Below are 23,006 nucleotides of genomic sequence, written 5' to 3'. Positions count from 1 at the left end.
TTGGACTTTTTTCTTATTTTTAATGATTAATCTTTTTTTTAGGATATTTTATTGTGTGCACTAAGAACTGTTAAAAGATTGTAGCTACGGGAACTGCCATCAAGAACGGACAACTCTGATGTGTCATTTGATGGGTGACGGTAAGCATCGCGAAGGACTTTCCGTAAGTTCGGTGGAAAGGGCCGGGTTACGAGTGCCCCTGATGCGTCACATGATAGGTGACGGGTGCATCAGTAAGGAGGCATCCCGTAGGCTAAGGAGGAAATCCGAACTGAGTAAGAAAATACGCGTAAGAACGCAAGCACAAGAATAAAGATGGGTTCAATGAAGCTTTTTACGAAAAGCAGGAACATTCGCGGTAGGGCAGATGTTTTCCCGCGAGGAGTCTGTGTCTGCATTGCATCTGTGCCGTGTCCTGCACCCGGGGACGCCTGGAATGTGTTCGTGTAGCATTGTTTTCATTAACTAAGTGAGTTTTTAAAGTTTGAACATGTTCACACTTTATTTTATTAAAGTGGCCGGTCACTTTTAAGTGACCAGGCCTTTATTAATAAAATAAAGCAAGCAAGGCTCTTATTAAAAAAAGCCAGCGCTAAAACCTACGTAGGGGGCTGAAATCTGCGATTTCTCTCTCCTCTCTCTAGAAAGCGCCAGCTACAACGATTTCTCTCTCCTCTCTCTAGGAGCGCCAGGCTCTGTTTTTTTCGGCTTTTATTCCCGCCGGGTACCAGAGCCTATAAAAGGGCAGCAAGCGTTCAGTTTCCAACATGCCGGAAGCAGCAGAAAGCACTAGCGCTGAGATTCTGGAGCAGAGACTGGCGACGGAAACTGCAAGTGTTCGTGTGACGACTGAGTACGGAGGTCGCTTTTCCGAGTAAGGAGCGACAGGTATACAGTGTTGATACGCATTGAGAATTGTTGCTTTGTGTGGTTTGTTTTGCAGGAACCTCCCGTCTTACGGGAAAGTACGGCTTTACGCCTAAGTCCCTTACGGGAAAGTACGGCCTCGCGCCTAAGTCCCTTACGGGAAGGAACGGCCTTGTGCCCAAGCCCTTTACGGGAAAGCATGACCTTCGGGTCTAAGATTACAGAACGGAGGGGTTTCCTCGGGTTCTCGTGCTTGTATAAGAATTCTCCCTGAATAAAAGAATACTCTTAACGGGGGGGACCAGCCCATCTTCTGGTCCCCAATACTGTGTCTATCTTCTCCCTTCTCTCACGTTTGCAAAGTATTATAATTTTCAAATTTTCTAAGTGCTCGTGTACGCTCCCGTTTTGTGACAAAAACATCTTCCCTCCCGCGAATGTTCCTGCTTTTCGTAAAAAGCTTCATTGAACCCATCTTTATTCTTGTGCTTGCGTTCTTACGCGTATTTTCTTACTCAGTTCAGATTTCCTCCTTAGCCTACGGGATGCCCCCTTACTGATGCACCCGTCACCCATCATGTGACGCATCAGGGGCACTCGTAACCCGGCCCTTTCCACCGAACTTACGGAAACTCCTTCGCGATGTTTACCGTCACCCATCAAATGACACATCAGAGTTGTCCGTTCTTGATGGCAGTTCCTGTAGCTACAATCTTTTAACAGTTCTTAGTGCACACAATAAAAATATCCTAAAAAAAAGATTAATCATTAAAAATAAGAAAGTAGTCCAATTAGCAACACTACACCACCCCTGAAACCCGCTCTCAAGAAACCTTCTGATCACAAACAGTATTCAGAGAAGGAATTACAAGAGGTGGTTGATGCACGGATTGCTCAGCTTTTTGACGCGCAAAAGAAAGCCAAAAAGCACGGCAAAAAGCAAAAGAAAGGCACTCACTTCCCGGGATATTTGGGTCGTCAGTCGACATTCGACAAGGCAAAGAAACAGAAGAAGCGTGTTTGATTTGAAGAAGTACCCGGTTCTTCTTCTTCTCTTCTTCTTCTTCTGACAGTTCTTCTAGCTCTTCAGATTCGAGCGAAGAAGACAGAAAAGGTAAAAAGCGAAGCAAGAAACAAAGCTTTAGAAAAGGCAAGAAAAAGGCACAGAAGGCTAAATCTCGCCCAGAGACTGACAGTTCTACTGAGGACTCGTCTATAGACAGCTCAGATTCCGATAACGGAAACTTTTATGCGAACAAGAAGAATTTTTACAAAGCCAACCAGTATGACTTTCTCGAAGATAAAAGCAAGAAAGTCCGAGAGTTTAAGGAAGGTGGCCACTCGATCAAGTTTGATACTTTTTCAGGATACTCAAATGCTTCGAAGGCTTTGTCTTTTATACAGCAGTTTGACATCACTTTCGCGGGAGGATGCTACTGAAAGCACTCCAAGATTCGGAGAGCTACCTCTTACTTTAAGGGGAATGCTCGTACTTGGTGATCCACGCTCTTTTAAACAAGACTGTGCCAGTTAAATGGCTGAAATTTAAGAAGCTTTTTATTTCTTCTTGGTTGACGCAAGAATATAAACGAGATATACGAGCTGCTTGGAACCATCTTCGGATGACCAAGAAAGATACAATCAATGCTTACGGTGAAAGATTCTGGAGCTCTTTTCTACCCGCCTGTTCATTCAAGAAGATCTCGTTCAGAGAATAGATTGAGCGGTTTACCTTGGGTCTACCTACAGAGATCTGAGATCACTGCTTGGAACAGAAGTCAGCTTCTATTCAGGAGTTGATGAGTCATGCGAAGCGGAGCATTGCCATTCACTCTGGCAGTCTTACCCCACAGATGAGGCCATGACACAACGAGCCGCACAGACTTCTGGGAATGAAAGTAGAAAGAAAAAGGGCAATCCAGAGAAAAAGGATGCACGACCCAAGCTTACTCCTGAGGAGAGAGCTCGCTTCATCAGAGAGGGGAAGTGCTTTGGATGCGGGGAACATGGACATATCTCCGCAAAGTGCCCTAATAAGGCACAGAAAGGACAGAATGATAAAGACGACGAACAGGCATGAAAGTTCGAGAGCAGCTGAGGAACGTGGCAGAAAAGACAGATAGAAAAGCAGCACTGGTACCACATGGCGTGGAACCTGCACCGAATCTAATGAATGAAAGTACAAACCTTGCCGCTTTTGGGGCAAAGTGAAAGATCGGGAAGCTCTTTTGAAGGAGCCAAGGCCAACTTCTTTTCACTGGGAATTGGCAACTCGATTTGGAATTACGCCCGACAGACTGACGCCACAGGTGGAGGTAGTTCGACTTGCACCCGGATGGGATGTTGCCATTACACCGAGCATTGGAAAACTTCGTTTGCAATGACAGGGGTGTTCAGGGCACGCGAGTGACGTTCTACTCAGGATCCCTTGGTACCACAAGAACTACGCCGTGGTTGACTACCGGACCGAGAAAGCGACTTTGATAAATGAAGGGCTCAGAGAATTGTACTTGATGAACTTAAGTTTCTTTACTCATTCTTTTGGGAGAGAATCGAACGATGGATAAAGGTTGAATATGTTTTGACCTGATCAAAAGAACGCCAAGATTTTTCTCCACTGTCACGAGGACGTGGCAGTTATTAACCATGTCACAGAGATGTGGCAACTGCTAACCTTGGTTGTTGGTTTCTTTCCAATGGGGTTTATTTTATTTGTTTAAGACCCTCTTTTTGAAGTAGCAAACGGTCGGACATTGTATGGCCAATGTGAACGGTAGATTCACCCGCAGACGGGAAGTGGTCGGCACTGGAATTCGTATGGTAAGAGGATGTCTAGGCTCAGAGCAAGATCATATAGGTCCCCCCGTCGCACTTAGCAAGTTGGTGGATACTAGGAAGTGAACTCAATTGAGGCGTAAAGTCAAGGTGGGACTACCAACAAAAAGTATCCAACAGTTGGGCCACATTGCATTTTTGGATGCGGTCCCAATGAGGATAGATGGTCAGAAGACCAGTGGGAGCCCAACGGAAGCATCTCCTAAAATTTAGGGAACTGCTATTTTGGGCCGTGAAATGTGTTCACGTCATTACCTCCGGTATGACTAGGGGAACATTTTACAACTCTGCCGCGAAGTCAACTGGGCAACCGGTCAGGATATTTTTAAGCGACGAGCCCGAAACGGGCAAATGCTTGTAAATGCGCCAAGTGTCAACTTTTCATGCACTTTCCTTTTGCAGAAGAATTGGCGCTGAATTTAGAGAAGGGAGAGGCTTCATTTGCAACCTGTCACAGGTTAAGAGCTATGGAGTGCTTCCTTTCCCTCTCATGTACAGTGTGGTGCTAGGAGTGATGCCCTGCACACTACACACTGCTCTCTCTCTCCCCTACGTGCAGTTATGTGATGCCCCACAAGAGGGCTCCTCATTTGACTGATGTACAGTTGTGTGGGTTCATGCTTTTGTGCTGAGGCAAGAGCCTCCTTGAGCAGGAACAGGGGTAGCTAGCTGCTGCTCCAAAGCAGGCACTGGTGAGGGTCATAACCTCACCATACAGGTGCAAAATCAGCGCTGTGTATGCGCTGTATATTTACTGTTTTTCAGCCATACGGACGCCAGGATCATTGGGAATCGTGCCCCACTGGCAAAGGACAGTTAGGGGACTGTTTGGGGCTGAAAACAGGGCAAAAACCAGTAAATACAGCATGCTGAATTTACTGTTTTTGGACAGGAATCAGAGGGTATACGACATTGCAAGCGAGTTCCAGCAGGGGAATTGGTTTCGCGCAAGTTTTGGGGCTGTTATGCTGCCGAAATTTGGCCAAATCAAATGGTATCTAGGTGGATACACGTGAAGGATTCCCAGGACCTTACCTTGTAATTTACCCTCCTAAAGAATAAAGAAATACCGAAAGGGGCGCCAATTTTGGGGCCTACAGGTTGTCGGTGTCTGCTCGGAGCATTTTAGCTACCGAGCCGTGTGTGTATTCAAGTGTTAACTCCCGTCGCAAGTTCTCTTTGCAAAGTGCTCTGTGTGTGTGTATAAAGTAAAGAATTTCGGGTGAAAGCCAACGCCTACCGCCCTACGGGCCCGTTTCAAGGTTCCATTGCCGGGATATCAATCACTTTTTCCTCAAAGAGTGAGCCTGGATTGTTCAGGGTAAAGACACACAGTGCAAGAACGTGGGGATTACACTATGGCCGACAAGGGGAAGGGAATTATGGAAGAGGGTTCCTCTCCAAAGGACACGCAGGAGATTCCTATGGTTTTTGAGATTGGCGAGAGCTCACAGCCACGTCAGTCTGTACCTCCTGTCAACGTGAATGTCCCTCCAGTAGTACAGGGCTTTATGACAGGGCAACTTGAGGATGATGCCTTTAAGACTCAGTTAGTTGCCGCGGTGAATGTCTTTTCGCAGCTGGTGCAGAATCCGAGGTTTATGGAATTCTTGCAAGCGCCACCAGTGCAACAGCAAAATAGGCAACCTACGCCGCGTACGGAGCTTGTTGAAGCTCAAGCCCAGGTACTTCATGAGGCGCAGGAGGAAAGGGAACACTCGCATGTTGCGGAGTCGGGGGCTCCAAAGCAGGTTCCCCCCGTGCTTGAACAGGTGGCTAGAACGCCTATTCCACAGGTTATGCCAGTTCAGCCCGCCACCTTTCAGAGCCAGCATGCTGTCTTGAATGGACAGGGAGCTGGATACCAGGCTATGCACTCAGTTTTTCCACCACCCACGGTACATCCTGGGTATTTCGGGGGTGGATCAGTGTTCCAAAGTATGGCTGGTTATGCGTCTGGAAGTCAGCCGTACATGCCAGGAACAGTGTTCGGGGGTATGCAAGGCATCATGCCAAACCCCATGTATGGTACTATCGGCATGCAGCAAGGTTTCCACGGCAACCAGGGCCAGTTTGGGGTGCCACATGGTCATTTTGGCATGGCTGGTTTTTATGGACAGCAGCCAGATATCGCACCTCTTACGCAAAATGTGAATGGCCAAGGCGTGCCGATCATGCCTAGTACAGTGCCCATGTTGCAGACCATTCCGTATGACAACTTGGGGGCACTAGAGAAGCCGAAGGCTTACAAAGAAGGTGGTGCAACAGTAAAGTTCAGTACCTTCAGTGGTTTCGAGGATAAGACAAAGGCCCTCACTTTCCTCCAGCAGTTTGATACAGCTTATGCGGGAGGGAATTTTACAGAGGCCTCGAAGGTCAGGAAAGCTGCCACTTTCTTAAAGGACAATGCGCTTACATGGTGGACGACATTGTTAATGCAAGGACAAGCACCCGCCACTTGGGTTTACTTCAAGAAAATGTTTGCATCTGCTTGGCTATCAAATGAATTTGAAGCCGATGTCCTAACAGATTGGCACCAGCTTACTTCAGCTTCGTGCAAGAGCTTGCTGGAGTACAATAGGAGGTTTTGTAAAGCGTTACTCTCAGTGACCTCCTACAGATTTGTGCCACTGACAGAGCAGATAGAGAAGTACTGTTGTGGGCTGCCTAAAGGGCTTCGTGATTACTGTACAAAGAACAGAGTGGCTACCCTTACTCAGCTTATGGAAGTTGCGAACACTGGTCTTGCCCTATTGAAAGGAGAGGACAGTGGATTTCCAAGCAGTGATAAAGGAGGGCAGCAAAAGAAAAATTCAGTGAAGAAGCCCTTTGTGAAAACGGCTCCTGATGCGTCACAGGGGTCAAAACAGGCCACCAAAGACAAGGATTCAGCTGGGACTTCTCGAGCGCAGGCAAAGAAACAGAAAAGGAAGCCTTTTGTGCGCAAGTCGCTCGAGGAAAAGAAGGTCCTAATGGCTGAGAACAAATGCTTTATATGCGAGCAGCCTGGTCATATTTCTATCAATTGTCCACAAAGGAAAAGGCCAGCTGACTCAGAGGATAAAGAAGACCAAAAAGGCAAGAAGCCTAAACCCACGGCAGGTTTAGTGCCAGACATGGTGGGTGACAGGCCCAGCACAGATGCCAGTGAGTTATGCAGGGCATGGGGTAAAGTTAGGGATCAGACGGCACTCATCTTCTTTGATCCAGGTGCCAAAGCCAACTTTATCTCACCAGAGTTAGCTATGAAGCTGGGCATCAGAGCTGAAGAGATGGGGTACACCGCAAAGGCAGGGTTGGCATGTCCTGGCCACTCAGAGTGTGTTACTCCCATCATTGGAAAACTGCGTCTGCATATTCAGTCGTATGTGGACACTGAAGAGTTTTACATCATGCCGCTGGAAGGTTGTGACGCCTTGTTGGGGATCCCGTGGATGTTCCGAGTGCATGGAGTCTTGGATGCCTACAACAAAAAGATCACTGTACAGCATAGGGGCAAAACTCACATCTTGGATGTAAAGCTTAAAGGAGAGTCAGTCCCTATTGTATCTGCTTCTGCTATCACTTCTGTAATAAAGAATCATCTTTCTGTGTACTTGATTTTTGCACGTGATGTCTCAGATAGGGATCAGTCAAATTTATCTGTGTTAGATAAAGAAAGGTCAGCATTTTTGCAAAAGTTTAGTGACTGTTTTTCTGATTCATTACCGTCGCAATTGCCGCCAGAGAGACCTGAGGACCATCGGATAGATTTGGTGCCAGGGTGTAGCCCACCAAATAAACCTCCCTACAGGGTTAGTGCGGCGCAGCAGAAAGAGATTATGGGCCAAATTGAGGAGTTATTAGAGAAGGGGCTAATCCAACCTAGTTCTTCACCTTTTTGCTCCCCAGTGCTCCTAGTGCAGAAGAAGGATGGCTCATGACGCATGTGTATTGATTACCGTGCGTTGAATAAGAATACCATCAAGAATAGGTTTCCTATTCCTCGCATTGATGATATTCTCGATCGTTTAGAGGGTGCTGCAATTTTCAGCAGGATAGACCTTAAGAGTGGGTACCATCAGATTCGTATAAGCCCAGAGGATGTGCACAAGACTGCGTTTAGAACGACATTTGGTCTTTATGAGTTTCTAGTGATGCCGTTTGGGCTAACAAATGCTCCTGCCACGTTCAACAGAATGATGGACCGGATTTTCCGCTCGCATCAACAGTTTGTTGGAACATTCTTCGATGACATGATTGTGTATTCGAAGAATGAAGAGGAGCATAGGCGTCACTTGACCATTGTGTTCGAAGAGCTGCGCAATCACAGGTTACTTGTCAATCCTAAGAAAAGTGAATTCTTCCTCGAAGAGATCCACTTTCTGGGCCACATAGTCTCAAAGGATGGTGTTAGAATGGATCCCGCAAAGGTCGAAGCTATCAAGACATGGCCAGACTTGAAGACTGTGCACGATGTCAGAAGCTTCTTGGGATTGTGTTCCTACTATAGAAGGTTTATCAGAAATTTTGCAGAGATAGCATCGCCTCTTCACGCATTGCAAAAGAAAGAGGTCACTTTCAGATGGACCCATAAAGAGATTTCAGCTTTTAGTCTCTTAAAGGAAAAGTTGACTTCAGATCCAGTTATTGTTTTGCAAGATCTCAGGAAGTCATCTGTGGTCCAGTGTGACGCGTGTGGCAGTAGCATCGAAGCAGTGCTAATGCAAGATGGACGGGTAGTAGCCTATGAAAGCCGAATTTTGCAAGGGCCAGAGAGGACTATGCAAGTCTATGAGAAAGAGCTCTTGGCCGTGATTCATGCGCTTTCTAGCTGGAAGCACTACCTCTTAGGTGCTGATTTTGTTGTCCAAACAGATCATCAGACCTTGCGATACTTCTTGACACTGTCAAAGTTATCCGAAAAGCATATGCGATGGGCAAACATTCTTTCCATGTTCCACTTCCAGATTATGCATGTGGAAGGTAAGAAGAATGTTGTGGCTGATGCGTTATCAAGAAAGCCACAAATTTCAGCTGTGTCAATTCCTTATCATCATGAATTAGATGACATGAAGGAACAGTATATTGCTGATGAAGATTTTGCAAGGATCTTTGAACAGTTACAAGAGGGGCAACATCATGAGCACTACCTCCTCAGAGATGGTTTTATGATGATGCATGGCAGACTTTGTGTCACTAGGCCACTGCGACATAAGGTCATGGAAGAGAGTCATGTCCCACCGTATGCAGGGCATCGTGGCATTGATGCAACAGTTAAAGCGGTAGAGACGTTCTTCTATTGGCCTACCTTGAGGAGAGATGTGGATGCCTTTGTGCGAGCATGCATAGTTTGCCAAAAGGTCAAGTTTGACAGGCAAAAGGCACCAGGGTTGTTACAACCACTGCCGATTCCGGATAAGCCATGGGAAAGCATTGCTATGGACTTTATCTTTGATCTTCCAAGGACACCAACAGGGAATGATGGTATATGGACCATTATCTGCAGGTTCAGCAAGCAGGCCCATTTTATCCCTGTCAGGAAGAAGATAAAATCTGATCAGATGGCACGCTTGTTCATGTACAATGTGTTTAAGTACCATGGTATGCCACAATCGATTATCAGTGATCGTGATCCTCGCATGACCAGTTTGTTTTGGAGAGGATTGTTTGAGAACATGGGTACTACGCTCAAGTTCTCGTCTTCGTTTCATCCACAAACTGATGGACAGTCAGAAGAGGCCAATTCTACTGTCTTAGATCTACTGAAATGCTGTGTCAGATAATAAAGGCAAGTGGGAACAATATTTGCCTATGCTTGAGTATGCGTACAATAATACGGTGCATTCGTCTACTGGCAAAGCACCTTTTGACATTGTTGAAGGCGGCAAAAAGGTTCCTCCCATTTTGCACACAAAGGACAAGATCTTTGAGGCAGATCGATATGTTGAGAACATGGATGAGATGTATAAGAAGATTAAAGTTGCCTTGGAGAAGACTCAGGCAAAACAGAAAAAGGCTGCTGATCGTCACCGTCGTGAATTGCTACTATCACCTGGTGATTGGGTTCCCTTAAGGTTCGAAAAGGCAAGGTTAAAGAAGATGAAGGGCAAGGAACGGCTGTTTCCTACGCTCAGCATGCGTTACTATGGGCCTTTTCAAGTGCTTGACAAGATCAGCGATGTGGCTTACAGGCTGAAATTGCCTGATGCGTGGAAGATTCATAATGCGTTTCACGTGAGTCTTCTAAGACCCTTCGTGGGTGATGTGCCAGAAGATATGCCAGTTGAGGATCAGCCAGAAGTTGAGGAACTTGATGAGATCCTGGTACCTGAGCAAGTTTTGGCACATAAGGACAGAAAAGTTTAAGGACAAGTTGCAAGACGTTATTTGGTGAAGTTCAAGAACTATCCACCTATGGATGCAAAGTGGATAAGAGCATGAACTGTCAGAGTCACCAAATGTATTGCAGCTCTACCTTGAAGCCTTTGGGTTACAGCCTACTTATGCCCCAACCCAACGTGTGCAAAGGAGGGGTAATGATAGAGCTAGTACATCAAATGTACATATGAATTCAGTGCCATAGATGGAAATGGCAAAAGTATGAAGGCCTCATTAAGTCATTTGTATCTATGTATGTTACGACCTTTCTTGCGGATACATGCGATGATAAAAGAGTGTTGATAGCACAAGATCATCAGTGGCGTGTATTTATGGATTGCAATCGAGGGCGTTTGCGATTTCAAGAGGGGGGTATGTCACGAGGACGTGGCAGTTATTAACCATGTCACAGAGATGTGGCAACTGCTAACCTTGGTTGTTGGTTTCTTTCCAATGGGGTTTATTTTATTTGTTTAAGACCCTCTTTTTGAAGTAGCAAACGGTCGGACATTGTATGGCCAATGTGAACGGTAGATTCACCCACAGACGGGAAGTGGTCGGCACTGGAATTCGTACGGCTCAGAGCAAGATCATATAGGTCCCCCCGTCGCACTTAGCAAGTTGGTGGATACTAGGAAGTGAACTCAATTGAGGCGTAAAGTCAAGGTGGGACTACCAACAAAAAGTATCCGACAGTTGGCCACATTGCATTTTTGGATGCGGTCCCAATGAGGATAGATGGTCAGAAGACCAGTGGGAGCCCAACGGAAGCATCTCCTAAAATTTAGGGAACTGCTATTTTGGGCCGTGAAATGTGTTCGCGTCATTACCTCCGGTATGACTAGGGGAACATTTTACAACTCTGCCGCGAAGTCAACTGGGCAACCGGTCAGGATATTTTTAAGCGGCGAGCCCGAAACGGGCAAATGCTTGTAAATGCGCCAAGTGTCAACTTTTCATGCACTTTCCTCTTGCAGAAGAATTGGCGCTGAATTTAGAGAAGGGAGAGGCTTCATTTGCAACCTGTCACAGGTTAAGAGCTATGGAGTGCTTCCTTTCCCTCTCATGTACAGTGTGGTGCTAGGAGTGATGCCCTGCACACTACACACTGCTCTCTCTCTCCCCTACGTGCAGTTATGTGATGCCCCACAAGAGGGCTCCTCATTTGACTGATGTACAGTTGTGTGGGTTCATGCTTTTGTGTTGAGGCAAGAGCCTCCTTGAGCAGGAACAGGGGTAGCTAGCTGCTGCTCCAAAGCAGGCACTGGTGAGGGTCATAACCTCACCATACAGGTGCAAAATCAGCGCTGTGTATGCGCTGTATATTTACTGTTTTTCAGCCATACGGACGCCAGGATCATTGGGAATCGTGCCCCACTGGCAAAGGACAGTTAGGGGACTGTTTGGGGCTGAAAACAGGGCAAAAACCAGTAAATACAGCATGCTGAATTTACTGTTTTTGGACAGGAATCAGAGGGTATACGACAGTGCAAGCGAGTTCCAGCAGGGGAATTGGTTTCGCGCAAGTTTTGGGGCTGTTATGCTGCCGAAATTTGGCCAAATCAAATGGTATCTAGGTGGATACACGTGAAGGATTCCCAGGACCTTACCTTGTAATTTACCCTCCTAAAGAATAAAGAAATACCGAAAGGGGCGCCAATTTTGGGGCCTACAAGTTGTCGGTGTCTGCTCGGAGCATTTTAGCTACCGAGCCGTGTGTGTATTCAAGTGTTAACTCCCGTCGCAGGTTCTCTTTGCAAAGTGCTCTGTGTGTGTGTATAAAGTAAAGAATTTCGGGTGAAAGCCAACGCCTACCGCCCTACGGGCCGGTTTCATCCACACTCATGCCGATTGCTTTTTAGAGGGCCTGAAGATCAGACCATTGACTCGATACCTGGAAGCACGTCACCGAACCGGCCACCTTACTGTGTGAGCCAAGTACAGATTGAAAAGATTATGAACCAAGTGAAAGACCTCTTGGAAAAGGGTCTTGTCCAGCCTAGTACTTCACCGTACTGCTCTCCACTGTTGCTAGATTTGAAGAAAGACCGATCTTGGACAATGTGCATCAATTATAGAGCTCTCAACAAAATCACCATCAAGAACAGACTTCCGATTCCTAGGATCGATGATATGCTCGACAAGTTACACGGATCCTCGTGCTTTAGCAGGATTGATCTGAAGAGTAGATATCATCAAATTCGAATCGCGAGGGGAGACGTCTACAAGACAGCCTTCTGGACTACTTTTTTGGATTATTTGAGTTTTTGGTGATGCCCCTTGGCTTAACCAATGCTCCTGCGACATTTAACCGGATGATGGACGGATTTTTCGAGAGTACAGGCTATTTGTTGGCACTTTCTTTGATGATATCATTGTTTCTCCAAGAATGAGGCAGAACACAGAGATCATCTGCTTCAGAGACTTTTTGGGGCACTGTCTTAGCAGCAGGAGTGCAAGTGGCCAAGATAGAGACTATACGTGATTGGCCCGATTTGAAGAATGTCTTCGTACTACAGGCGGTTCGTACGAAAGTTTGCAGAGATTGCTTCCCCTTTGCATATCTTGATACAGAAAGGAGTCCCTTTCTCGTGGGGATCCACAGAGGTGACTGCCTTTCAGACATTGATTAAGAAATTGACTACAGGACCAGATTTGACTTTGCCGGACTTGCAGAAGTCATTTGAAGTATATTGTGATGCTTGTGGTCGTAGTCTGGGTGCGTTCTTGATGCAAGAAGGCCATGTCATTGCTTATGAGAGCCGATTGTTCTCTGGGCCGGAGATGACAGCACAGATTTATAAGAAAGAGCTTTTGGCGTTTATCCATGCTCTTACTCAGTGGTGGCATTACCTACTCGGAGCGGATTTTACTGCCTATACAGACCATCAGAGTTTGCGCTACTACTTGTCACAAAAGCAGCTTTCAGAAAAGCAGATGAGGTGGGCGAACATCTTGTCACAGTTTCACTTCCAGATTGTCCATGTGCAGGGACAGACGAATTTGGTGGCAGATGCTTTGTCTCGGAAGCCGTTGATTCAGGCTTTTTCCGCGAAACATCATAGGAGCTTCGAGGATATGGTCGACCAGTATGCCACAGATACAGATTTTGCAGATATTTTCACACGGATACAGGATGGGGAGACAGTAGCAGGATACTCCCTTCGCGAAGGCTACTTGATGAGAAAAACCATGTTGTGCGTTACACAGCCATTGAGGGAAAAGGTTATGACTGAATGCCACTGTCCAACTTTTTACGGGTCACCGCAGCATTGCTACCACCATGAAAGGGGTAGAGATATTTCTTTTGGCCGAGACTCAAAAAGGATGTGGAAGAGTTTGTGCGCAGTATGCCAAAAGGTCAAGTTTGACAAGCATAAGGCACAGGGATTGTTACAGCCTTTACCCATACCCACCCACCCCTGGGAAAGTATTGCAATGGATTTCATTTTTGATCTCCCGAGAACACAGAATGATCACGATGATTTTTCGATTACACGGCACGTCTGAGACGACTGTCTCTGACAGAGACCCCAGATTTATGAGTTTGTTTTGGAAGGCAATTTGGGAGAACATTGGCACGCGGTTGCAGTTCTCGACATCGTTCCACTTGCAGACTGACGGGCAATTTGAGATTGCCAATTCAGTGGTTTTAGATTTATTGAAGTCTTGTATCTCGGATCAGAAGACTCAATAGAAAAAGAACTTACCTTTGGTGGAATTTGCCTACAATAACAAGATACACTCTTCGACGGGGAAGACGCCATTTGAGTGTTGCGAAGGTTCCATCCTTCCTGAGCACGAAAGATTAGATATTTGAAGCGGATGAATATTCGCGAGATTTGGATACGGCTTTTGCCAAGGTTCACGAGACTTTGCAGAAGTCTCAAGAACGACAGAAAAAGGCAGCGGATCGCCATCGTCGCGACTTGAAATTGAAGGAGGATGATTGGGTGCTCTTACGTTTTGAGAAGGCACGCCTAAGAAAGAAAAAGGGAAAGAAGAGGCTTTTTCCAAAGCTTAGTATGCAATACTACGGCCCTTTCCACATTACTGAAAAGATAAATGATGTCTCCTTCCGATTGAAACTGCCAGATACTTGGAGGATTGACAATGCATTCCATGTGGGTCTCTTGAAACCTTTTAAGGGTGATGTGCCTGATGATGGGGAGCCTGATGAGCAACCCGAAGTGGAAGAAAACGAGGAGATCCTTGACAGATTTTGGCACATAAGGATACGAAGACTAAAGGTAAAGTCCGAAGGCGGTTCTTGGTTAAGTTCAAGAACTATCCTGCATTGGATGCGAAGCGGATGGAGGAGGAGGACCTAGCAGATACTCCTCGGATTGTGAAACTTTACCTCGATGCTTTGGTTTAGCATAGTCTACTCCAAACGGAACCCAGAAATTCAGCTTGGCCAGAGATCTAGTGCAGTGGGATGCACAAGAGGGGAGTCACTCCACTCCTTTGTCAACAGATTCCTTGATTTTGATACTAAAGTCACTGATGTCTCTTTGAGCTTCAGGGATACTGAGAGCTGACAGTATTCTGCTGGATGACTTTATGAAATGGAATTCCTGATTATGATACTGATTTATTCTTGACTTCTTTTAAGTGCAGGAACTGATGCACGAAATGACTGCAGCATTTTGGTCTGATTGATCTCGAATAGACATGGTTGCAATAGGGGTTAGTCAATCGGACATCGATGAGTCCCGATTAGACCTAGATGTGATTGCTAGCTACATTGCGATAAATCATGGTCTAAGATCCGAATGAATGTTGAATGTCATGTGATGTCCAGTGATGTCTAGTGATGTCCCGTGATGTCGTGTGATGTGACTGTTGATTTGGTACATGTGCTAGATGTGTGTTCCTAGTACGTAGGTACTAACAGTCAGTGTCTGCTAAGACGGTTTATGGCTTTTGTCGGTTTTGCAGGCATAATCGCCGTCGATTACAATGCTTTCAAGAGGGGGGTATGTCACAAAGTGATGACGTGGCTACCGACAGCAGAAACCCTAATTTCTGCCAAAAACCCTAAAATTCCTACAAACCCTAATTTCTAGAAACCCTAATCCTAACTGCTGGCTGAAACCCTAAAATGGCTGGAAACCCTAAAAGCAGGCGGCCATGCCACGCGGCAGCAATGTACGGATATTTTCGGAAATCACGGAGGTGGAAAAAAATAAAACGAAAAAATAAAAATAAAATTTGAGCGACGCAAATCCCAGCTTTTGGCTACGCTTTGGAAGAGAAAGGCATAATTGCTTTATTTTGCTCTCATTGAGAGAGAGAGAGAGAAACTGCTTTTGAACTGAAAGCTTTTGGGGCTCTGCTTTTGGGCATCCCTTGTAATCTTTTATATACACGGTTTAGGGCTCACGCATCTGGACGCAGAGTCTGAGAGTGAAACCCTAACCGCTCTTTGACATTGATTTAATACATAAAGAAATACCGAAAGGGGCGCCAGTCTTTGGGGCCAATATCTCTAGGCACGGAACTCCGCAGGGCCAGTGCAGATCTATTGTGATCTGTGAATTGTATTGAAGTGGTTATTTGGTGCTGTCGCGATTGATTCTTGACTTGGAGTGTCCAAGTCTGTTACATTGTCACAGTTTCACTTCCAGATTGTCCATGTTCAAGGACAAAAAAATTTAGTGGCAGATGCATTGTTTAAGAAGCCCCTCGTCTTGGCTATTTCCATGATCCATCATAGAAGCTTCGAGGATATGGTTGACTACTACACCGCAGATCCTGACTTTACCGACATTTTTACTCAGATTCAGAATGGGGAGACAGTTCCAGGGTATTCCATACGGGATGGCTACTTGATGAAGAAAACGATGTTGTGTGTCACACAGCCTTTGAGGGAAGAGGTCTTGACAGAGTGCCACTGTCCACCGTTTACGGGTCACCGCAGCTTCGATACCACCTTGAAGGGGGTGGAGCGTTATTTCTATTGGCCGAGACTCGAGAAGGATGTGGACGAGTTTTTGCATAAAATGAGCCACATCAGCCAGTCCGTAGGCTGCTGCTGCATAATCAGATCGTACAGCCCCCATGGTCGTGCCGCGATTTACGGGCAGCTACGCTTGGACTTGGCCTGCCAGGTTGGCTCTAATAGCGTGTCTGGTGAGAAACATGCCACATCATCAGTTTTTGACAATAATCCATTACCCTAGCTATAGAGCCAAAACCCTCCTTAAAGAAACAGCGTGCTGACAGAAAATCTGCAACACTTCAAGAGAACTTCACACTTGAGATGAGATGCAAAGTGGTGAGTTCCACTCCCGGATGCACTAGTCCCTCGACTAGGCGCCTTGGCAGTATTTCTTTATAATGATCTTCTCAAATACAATTCCCATGAGGAGCACTCCTCCAAAACCTGAGTTAAAACAAGAACTCCCCCACCCACTAATTTATAGGCTCTTGGCCTCTTGCTTTTACATGTGCTAAAAGCTATGAAACTCAACTGCTTCTAAAAGCTTGCGCCCCCCCAAAAGCTCAGAAGTCGACTGGTTTCGATACTAACGCCCAAAAGCAACTCAGCATCCAACCTGCCACATCGGCGAGGCCATATGGCCTGTAAGATGCACCATGTTTCATGCCGCAAAGCTGCACTTCCATCTTGTTCAAACATTTCCTCTTGTTCAGCTAGAGCACCACCTTCATCTTCAGAGCCTAAGGGCTTACCCACAGTTTGTCCTCTTGATATTCATGAGACAGCCTCTTGCTGTGCTGAGGGCACAGCATGAGGAGAATTTTCCGCCTCTTGTATCCATAGCGCTGTATATGTAAGGCCCATCTGAAAGGTTTTCACTTGGTTTTGACCTGGTATGTACTATATCATTAGTTGGGATGACCCCTCTGATATAATAGGCATTCTACTATATTTTATCTGGAGAAACGTGCCCTCAAGATGCATGTTTCATAAATGATACTTTTTCAGAGAGAAGAGGGGGAGTACCATGCTAAGTTTCCTCGTTCAAGTGATGATGGACTTCGTTCTGACTGTCTAGCGGCATATACTGTGCCATGATTGCTCGAATCTCAGAGTCCATGTAAGACTGAACATAGAAAAGCAAAAATCAAAGGATGAGTTTACAAGCACATTTGCAATACATGAAAGTGGAAAATTTCATGTGGGAACAAAAAAACTGTTCTACATACCCGCAATCTGTACTTGTATACAAGATAGCCACCAGCTGCAACAAGTGCTATGCCCAAAAGAACTATCATTGAAACAACCCATCCTACTCTTGCTGTGCCACCTTTCTTGCCTGTCAACAAACAAAGAAGGGGAGATACATTGAATTCAGCTCCTGCTGACAGCTAAACATACAATGAATCTTAACACTAAGAACAGCATCAATGCTAAGAAAAAATGAACTTCTTACTTATACAGACATCGTTCTCCCGTATGTACAAAAGATCGCCTGAGCATTCGCAGTCATAACTACCCCAAGTATTCTTGCAATTGCACTCTGAACATTGGCAAGCAGTCTTTGACTGGCATTCATCAATGTCTGCATTCAATTCATTGTTCAGAAGTCTGCGTGATCCAGATGCAAAAAAGCCTTTTTTCATTAACAGAAATCTCACCTTCACACTTACTCACACCATCGCCTTTGAAGCCTGCTGGACACTCACATCCTGTCGCTTTTGAGTCCTGATCAAAGAGTAGATCAGTAACAATAACAACAAGACTGCCACTTGAAGGGCATTACCAGCTTTGCAACAAAGGCTATTACTTACTGAGCATGCTGAAAATGTTTTGCTGTCTTTTGTCTCCTGCCAACATCCTCCATTGTGAATTTTGCATCGACCTTGTCCATTAGCTGGATGGAAAAAAAAAAACCGATAGTCGATTGTGATGAGTTCCAAAAGAAAAATCATGGTGCCCTAGTATCCCATATGACAAGACATAAACGTTAAAAGCCATAAGCATACACCCACATGCACACAGTCGCACACATACACGTGCAAGTGTTGCATGCAACGTGTCAATTTTTAGCTATTAGCAAAAACAAACAAGCGATTGACCCCTACAAACAACCCCTTGTTTAACCTGAAAATCAGGTGGCCTAGTATCTAGATGAATACTCTCCTCTCCTTTGCTAATATCTTAGTAACATATTTTGAATACTATAAATGTATCCAAAGCCCAAATCATGAGGTTGCTGGATACAACCAGATTCTGCTTGATACACAGTACATGCCTGCCCTTTAAACTTACAATTCTCAGAACAGCGTCCTTTCTTTGCCTATGTTAGGTTCTCACATTTGATAGACTTTGCACACATTGCAACTGCAAACTTTCTAGAACATCCTACCCTCACAAGAAGTGTATCCATCTCCTTGAAACTGCACACCATTCACCAAAGGACACTCACAAACACGTCCCCTGAAAGTATCCTGCAAATTTGGAAATAGTTTAGAAAACTAGCCTGAATACTTATACAAGTTCAGCAACAATCCCAGATTGATATCGAATGCTACCTTGCAGGCTGTTATGTTTGCCTTCACATCCTCCCAGCATCCACCATTGTTGGTCAAGCATTCATTTGTTTCCATCTCTGAGGAGACGACCATCTCCGTTAAATCAAAGAGAACTTAAACCAACCAATCAGCAGGAATTATAATTCCAAGAAACCTGGAGAAAGGCAAACTGGTGGCTCCGTTTTTTCTTCAAACCCTGAACAAATGGCCTTCAAAACTGCCCCCCTGTCTAACTTACCTGCATTTACAAACATTGCATTAGGTCGAGCCAACTGGCGAAGTGTTTTCAGTGCAAAGATTAATATCCTCATACCTCGATATTGAACATTGTTTACGATAAGGGTTGGCAACATTGTTACATCTCCCCTTGAACCTTGGCCAATCTTAACGCCAAGAAGAAATTAAAAGGAATATTAACAAGCATTCCTTTAGACACCAAAAAGATAAAGATAGCCTTTGGTAGATGAACAGGCACAAAAATTTGATCAAAATACCTGTGCTTCTTGCTCCCCCTTCAGTATCTTGTTCTCGGAATCGGTCTCTGAATCACCCATGCACTCACGAATCTTCTTTGCATCAAGGCCTGCAGATACATGCAGAAAATATGTGTCAAAACTCCATCCTCTCTCATTCAAGTGAAAAACCCGTGTCTTCAATCAATTGGCAACTGATCAGATGAGGTTACCAAGTGATGAAATGACTTCCTCCGCACACTCCTGATTATATTTCTTCGCTGACATTGGGCATCTGATTTGAAAATCTGTTACATAATCCCACCACAGCCAAGGCCTTGCCAGGGTTTCATTAGCAACTTTATGCACACAAATCTCTCGCAGATTTTCTAACACAACATCTTTGCCATCATAGCCCTGGTCGAAATCTTGCTCTGGATCTGGAGCACAATACCGGCCCTGATTGATACACTGTGACTTACATTGCCTACTTGTAATGAATGCCTCCGGGCAGTACCATGTGATGTAATGAGGGGTGAAAAGCGTATAGCCCCCCTTCTCCAAAATCTGTGCTGCTCCCTTAAAGCTTTTCACAAACTCAATCTGTGCTTGACACTTTGGGCCACATTCATCATTACTATTAGTCCAGAATTCATATTCCACTCTTTCGTCTGGATGAGGGACGGATTCCCTCCAGTCTAGCTTCAAACTAACCACCTTGCCGTCGCCTACTGTTGTCTTCAGCTTGTCTCCCAGAGACTTCTCAATCAATGCAGATGGAATTGTGATGTTCTCCAGATAGTCAGCTGCAGCCGTATCTTCTGTCGGAGAGTCCATTGTAATAAGTGGCTCATCTCTGTCATCAGCAACAAGAACTGCTGCTGCTCCTGCCTTCTGAGCATTCCAAACTTTCAGAGCAAAATAGCAGTCTGCAAAAACAGAACACTTGTTAATAAAGAGCTTAAGGCCCTAGGCCATTGTGACTTTTTACATTTACTGATTATCCTTAATGCAAGATCATGTATTAACTAAATTATCATTAACCCAAACACTTTGATAATTTCTATCAGACTCCATTAGGTAAAGAGCAATGCTACCATTAGCCACAAAAGAATGCAACATCAATGGGCATGATCCTCCCTTTCATACTTTCACCTATGTTTCAACTCATTTGGTAACACACTGCACAGCATTTGTATCCTTGTATACCAAAAAGCTTCTAAGTATCAGGCCTCTCAGAGTTGAGACAAGTGTGCCTCATGCTAGCAGGGGCAGCCCTTGTCTATACCATGTATTTGAGAAGCCTTTCTCCAAGTGCAAGGGGCATCCCTTCTCTATACCATGTATTTGAGCTACAAACTAAAGTCATAAACATGAACAGCAGGCAGACACGTGCTGATTTTGCAAGAAATGCAAGAATTTTTTTATCTATCTGTGAAACAATGATGCCCTTGAAAAGTAGAATGCCATGCAATGTACAAAAAAGTGTCTCAGCTTTCAATCATGGCACTTTGCATTCAAAAATGTCAGTTAAGAGCAAGGTGAAAAGGAAAAAAACCCTGGTAGATTTTGAGAAAAATAGTGTAAAACCAGTTTAAAAAAATAAAATTCATAGAAATGAATTGTGTATGGTTCCAACAAACACTGATGCCATGTTTCTTAAACAGACTTACCGCCTCTATCCACCACAACAATTGTAGGTAGGCCACCTAGTTTGGACTTGAACTTATCAGTGGAACCAAACTCACTGCAAGCCGCAGAGTTATCCTTGGAGTATGCAACTGTCCCAGCCAACGTACCACCATAGTCGGGCACACCAAAGTTGCCAATGGCACTGGTGTATGTTCCCTTAAGGTCCTCTGGAGACGTTACACTCAAACTATTCATTTCCACTACAAAGCGTGCCTCCACATAAGGAGTCACAATCAAGAAGCATGCCAAACACAGAAGCAGATTATAAGCAACACTGCCCATTGTGTTTAATAACTTGAGCTTGACTTCCGTCCTGCACAGAGAACAATGTTTTGATCCTGCAACACCATTGACGTGATGAAGAAATAGCAAAAAACATGAATTAAGAAATTGAAAATATCACATATGCGATTTAAGAATACTGTGACTGTATTTCTTCAATTTCAGATGAAAAATTTGCAAATAGCACATGTGTGTGCGCATACTATGTATGTATTTTAAGTGAAGAATGGCAAATAGCAGATATGTGTGGACATGTGACAATTCTATGAATGTATTTGTCAATTTCAAATGAAGAAAGGGAAAATATCACATATGTGTGCGCATTTAAGAATACTATGAGTGCATTCTATTCATGCAGGTTTTTGTATGCATGTGTGCATTCATTTAAGAATACTATAAATGCATTCTATTCATGCAGTTTTTTGTATGCATATGTGAGCAATTGTGCTGTTGGATACATACATAGACAAATTGGGTAGCTTTGCAAAATGATGATTGGCATAAAGAATTTCGACATCAGAAAAAAGAATTAAGCAGAGACAAGAGAACCCAATATTTCCTTGCTTAGCAAAAAAGGGATTCAATTGACGCAAAAGTGGAACAATTCAATAAAAAAGAAAGATTAAATCAGCAATTCGGAAGAAACAGAGATGCTAATTCAAGTAAATCAAATCATTTTGGGCGAAAATGCATGCAAAGAATGATGGAAAGGGAAGAGAAGGAGGAGATACCTGTAGAAATGGTGAAGATCGAATAGCGAAAGTGGGTGATCAGGAGGCCATAGCCAGCAAGCCGAAGGTGGCGGGCCTCTCTCACAGATCCACCTTCGCCAGAGCTTAGTTAATAGTCAATTATAGGCAAAACATTTTGGGTTTCATTGAAGGTCTTGGCACATGCCCAGTACGCACGTAGTCTTTAATCTTTTGTTAATCCTCCCCAAAAATGTCAATAGTTGATATTTCCTTTTCGTTGTCGAGTCAAGGTTCTCTTCGCGACTCTATAAAGGGGTGTGTGTGTGTGTGTGTGTGTGTGAGAGAGAGAGAGAGAGAGAAAGAGAGAGAGAGAGAGAGAGAGAGTGATGCTTCTCTTGTGGAGTCAAGTTGATCCACTTGGTGTTGAAAGACCTTGAACTCTTCTCTCGTGCTGTCTTTGTCTCTCTCATTGCGCGCGCTCAGTTGCAAGCCACACCATTGGAGATGGTTGGAGTGAGGAGGATTCGTCATGTTTCCGAGGAGGGGGTGGGAATCTCTCCCCCTTTTATTATATTATAGATGTACGAGTGTGTGACCCGTCTGAAACGATCGATGAGAAAATGACGCCTCACCATTGCTTAATATATATATAATAATGATGAATTTATGTATGTTCATAGTTGTGTGTGCATAGCAGTTGGGAAAGGGGGGGGGGGGGGGGGGGGGGGGGGGGGGGGCACGTTAATTTAGTAAAAATGTGCTTGATTTGATCGACCCCATGGAGAGCATTTGGCACATGACCAAACAAGGTCAAGAACTTGCGAGAAGCTTACGAGGGCCTAGTTGCACAATGTGTGTGTGTGTGTGTGTGTGTGTGTGTGTGTGTGTGAGAGAGAGAGAGAGAGAGAGAGAGAGAGAGAGGGAGACGGGGGAGGAGAGCATGTGTGTAAGGAAGTCACAAGGACCTAGATGCTTGTGTGTGTGTGTGTGTGTGTGTGTGTGTGTGTGTGTGTGTGTGTGTGTGTGTGTGAGAGAGAGAGAGAGAGAGAGAGAGAGCAACAAACTAACTGCCTTTGAAACACATTGCATAGGCCTCGAACGGCAAGCCCAACTGGCTACCAATTGTGCACTAGTTAGAACACATGCAAGTTAGAAAAACAACTATGGGAACCCTTTTCATCAAGATTTGAAAAGGAACTTACCATTTTTTAGAGATTTTTCAACATAAATACCTTTTTAAAAATCGCTGAAACTTCTAAAGGTATAAGGGTTTTGTTTCCTTCTTTCACAAGAAATTGAAGAAGGATCTCTCCTTGTGTGAACA

The 23,006-nt window shown here is 44.8% G+C and overlaps 1 protein-coding gene across 2 annotated transcripts in view; it reads right to left on the bottom strand.

Annotated features, from left to right (window-relative positions):
* LOC147454120 (vacuolar-sorting receptor 3-like) overlaps window positions 1-21,948 on the bottom strand; it is a 69,099-nt gene extending 47,151 nt beyond the window's left edge. Inside the window, exons 1-13 of one of the 2 annotated variants that reach the window (XM_086516125.1) lie at window positions 21,722-21,948; window positions 20,690-21,046; window positions 19,250-19,945; window positions 19,059-19,147; window positions 18,878-18,947; window positions 18,719-18,802; window positions 18,565-18,641; window positions 18,399-18,480; window positions 17,821-17,903; window positions 17,668-17,734; window positions 17,463-17,591; window positions 17,236-17,345; window positions 17,033-17,132 (exon numbers count right to left, since the gene is read on the bottom strand). In XM_086516125.1, coding sequence (XP_086372251.1) covers window positions 17,037-17,132; window positions 17,236-17,345; window positions 17,463-17,591; window positions 17,668-17,734; window positions 17,821-17,903; window positions 18,399-18,480; window positions 18,565-18,641; window positions 18,719-18,802; window positions 18,878-18,947; window positions 19,059-19,147; window positions 19,250-19,945; window positions 20,690-20,990 — 1,884 coding nt within the window. In that variant the 5' untranslated portion in view covers window positions 20,991-21,046; window positions 21,722-21,948 and the 3' untranslated portion in view covers window positions 17,033-17,036. The remainder of the gene's footprint in view (window positions 1-17,032; window positions 17,133-17,235; window positions 17,346-17,462; window positions 17,592-17,667; window positions 17,735-17,820; window positions 17,904-18,398; window positions 18,481-18,564; window positions 18,642-18,718; window positions 18,803-18,877; window positions 18,948-19,058; window positions 19,148-19,249; window positions 19,946-20,689; window positions 21,047-21,721) is intronic. The other variant, XM_086516126.1, reaches the window with a different exon arrangement.
* Window positions 21,949-23,006: the final 1,058 nt, after the last annotated feature.

This window comes from Adiantum capillus-veneris, chromosome 7 (assembly GCF_014529385.1).
Source record: "Adiantum capillus-veneris isolate H3 chromosome 7, ASM1452938v2, whole genome shotgun sequence".
In the NCBI taxonomy this organism is placed as follows: domain Eukaryota; kingdom Viridiplantae; phylum Streptophyta; class Polypodiopsida; order Polypodiales; family Pteridaceae; genus Adiantum; species Adiantum capillus-veneris.
This window is presented reverse-complemented; position numbering and strand designations above follow the sequence as displayed.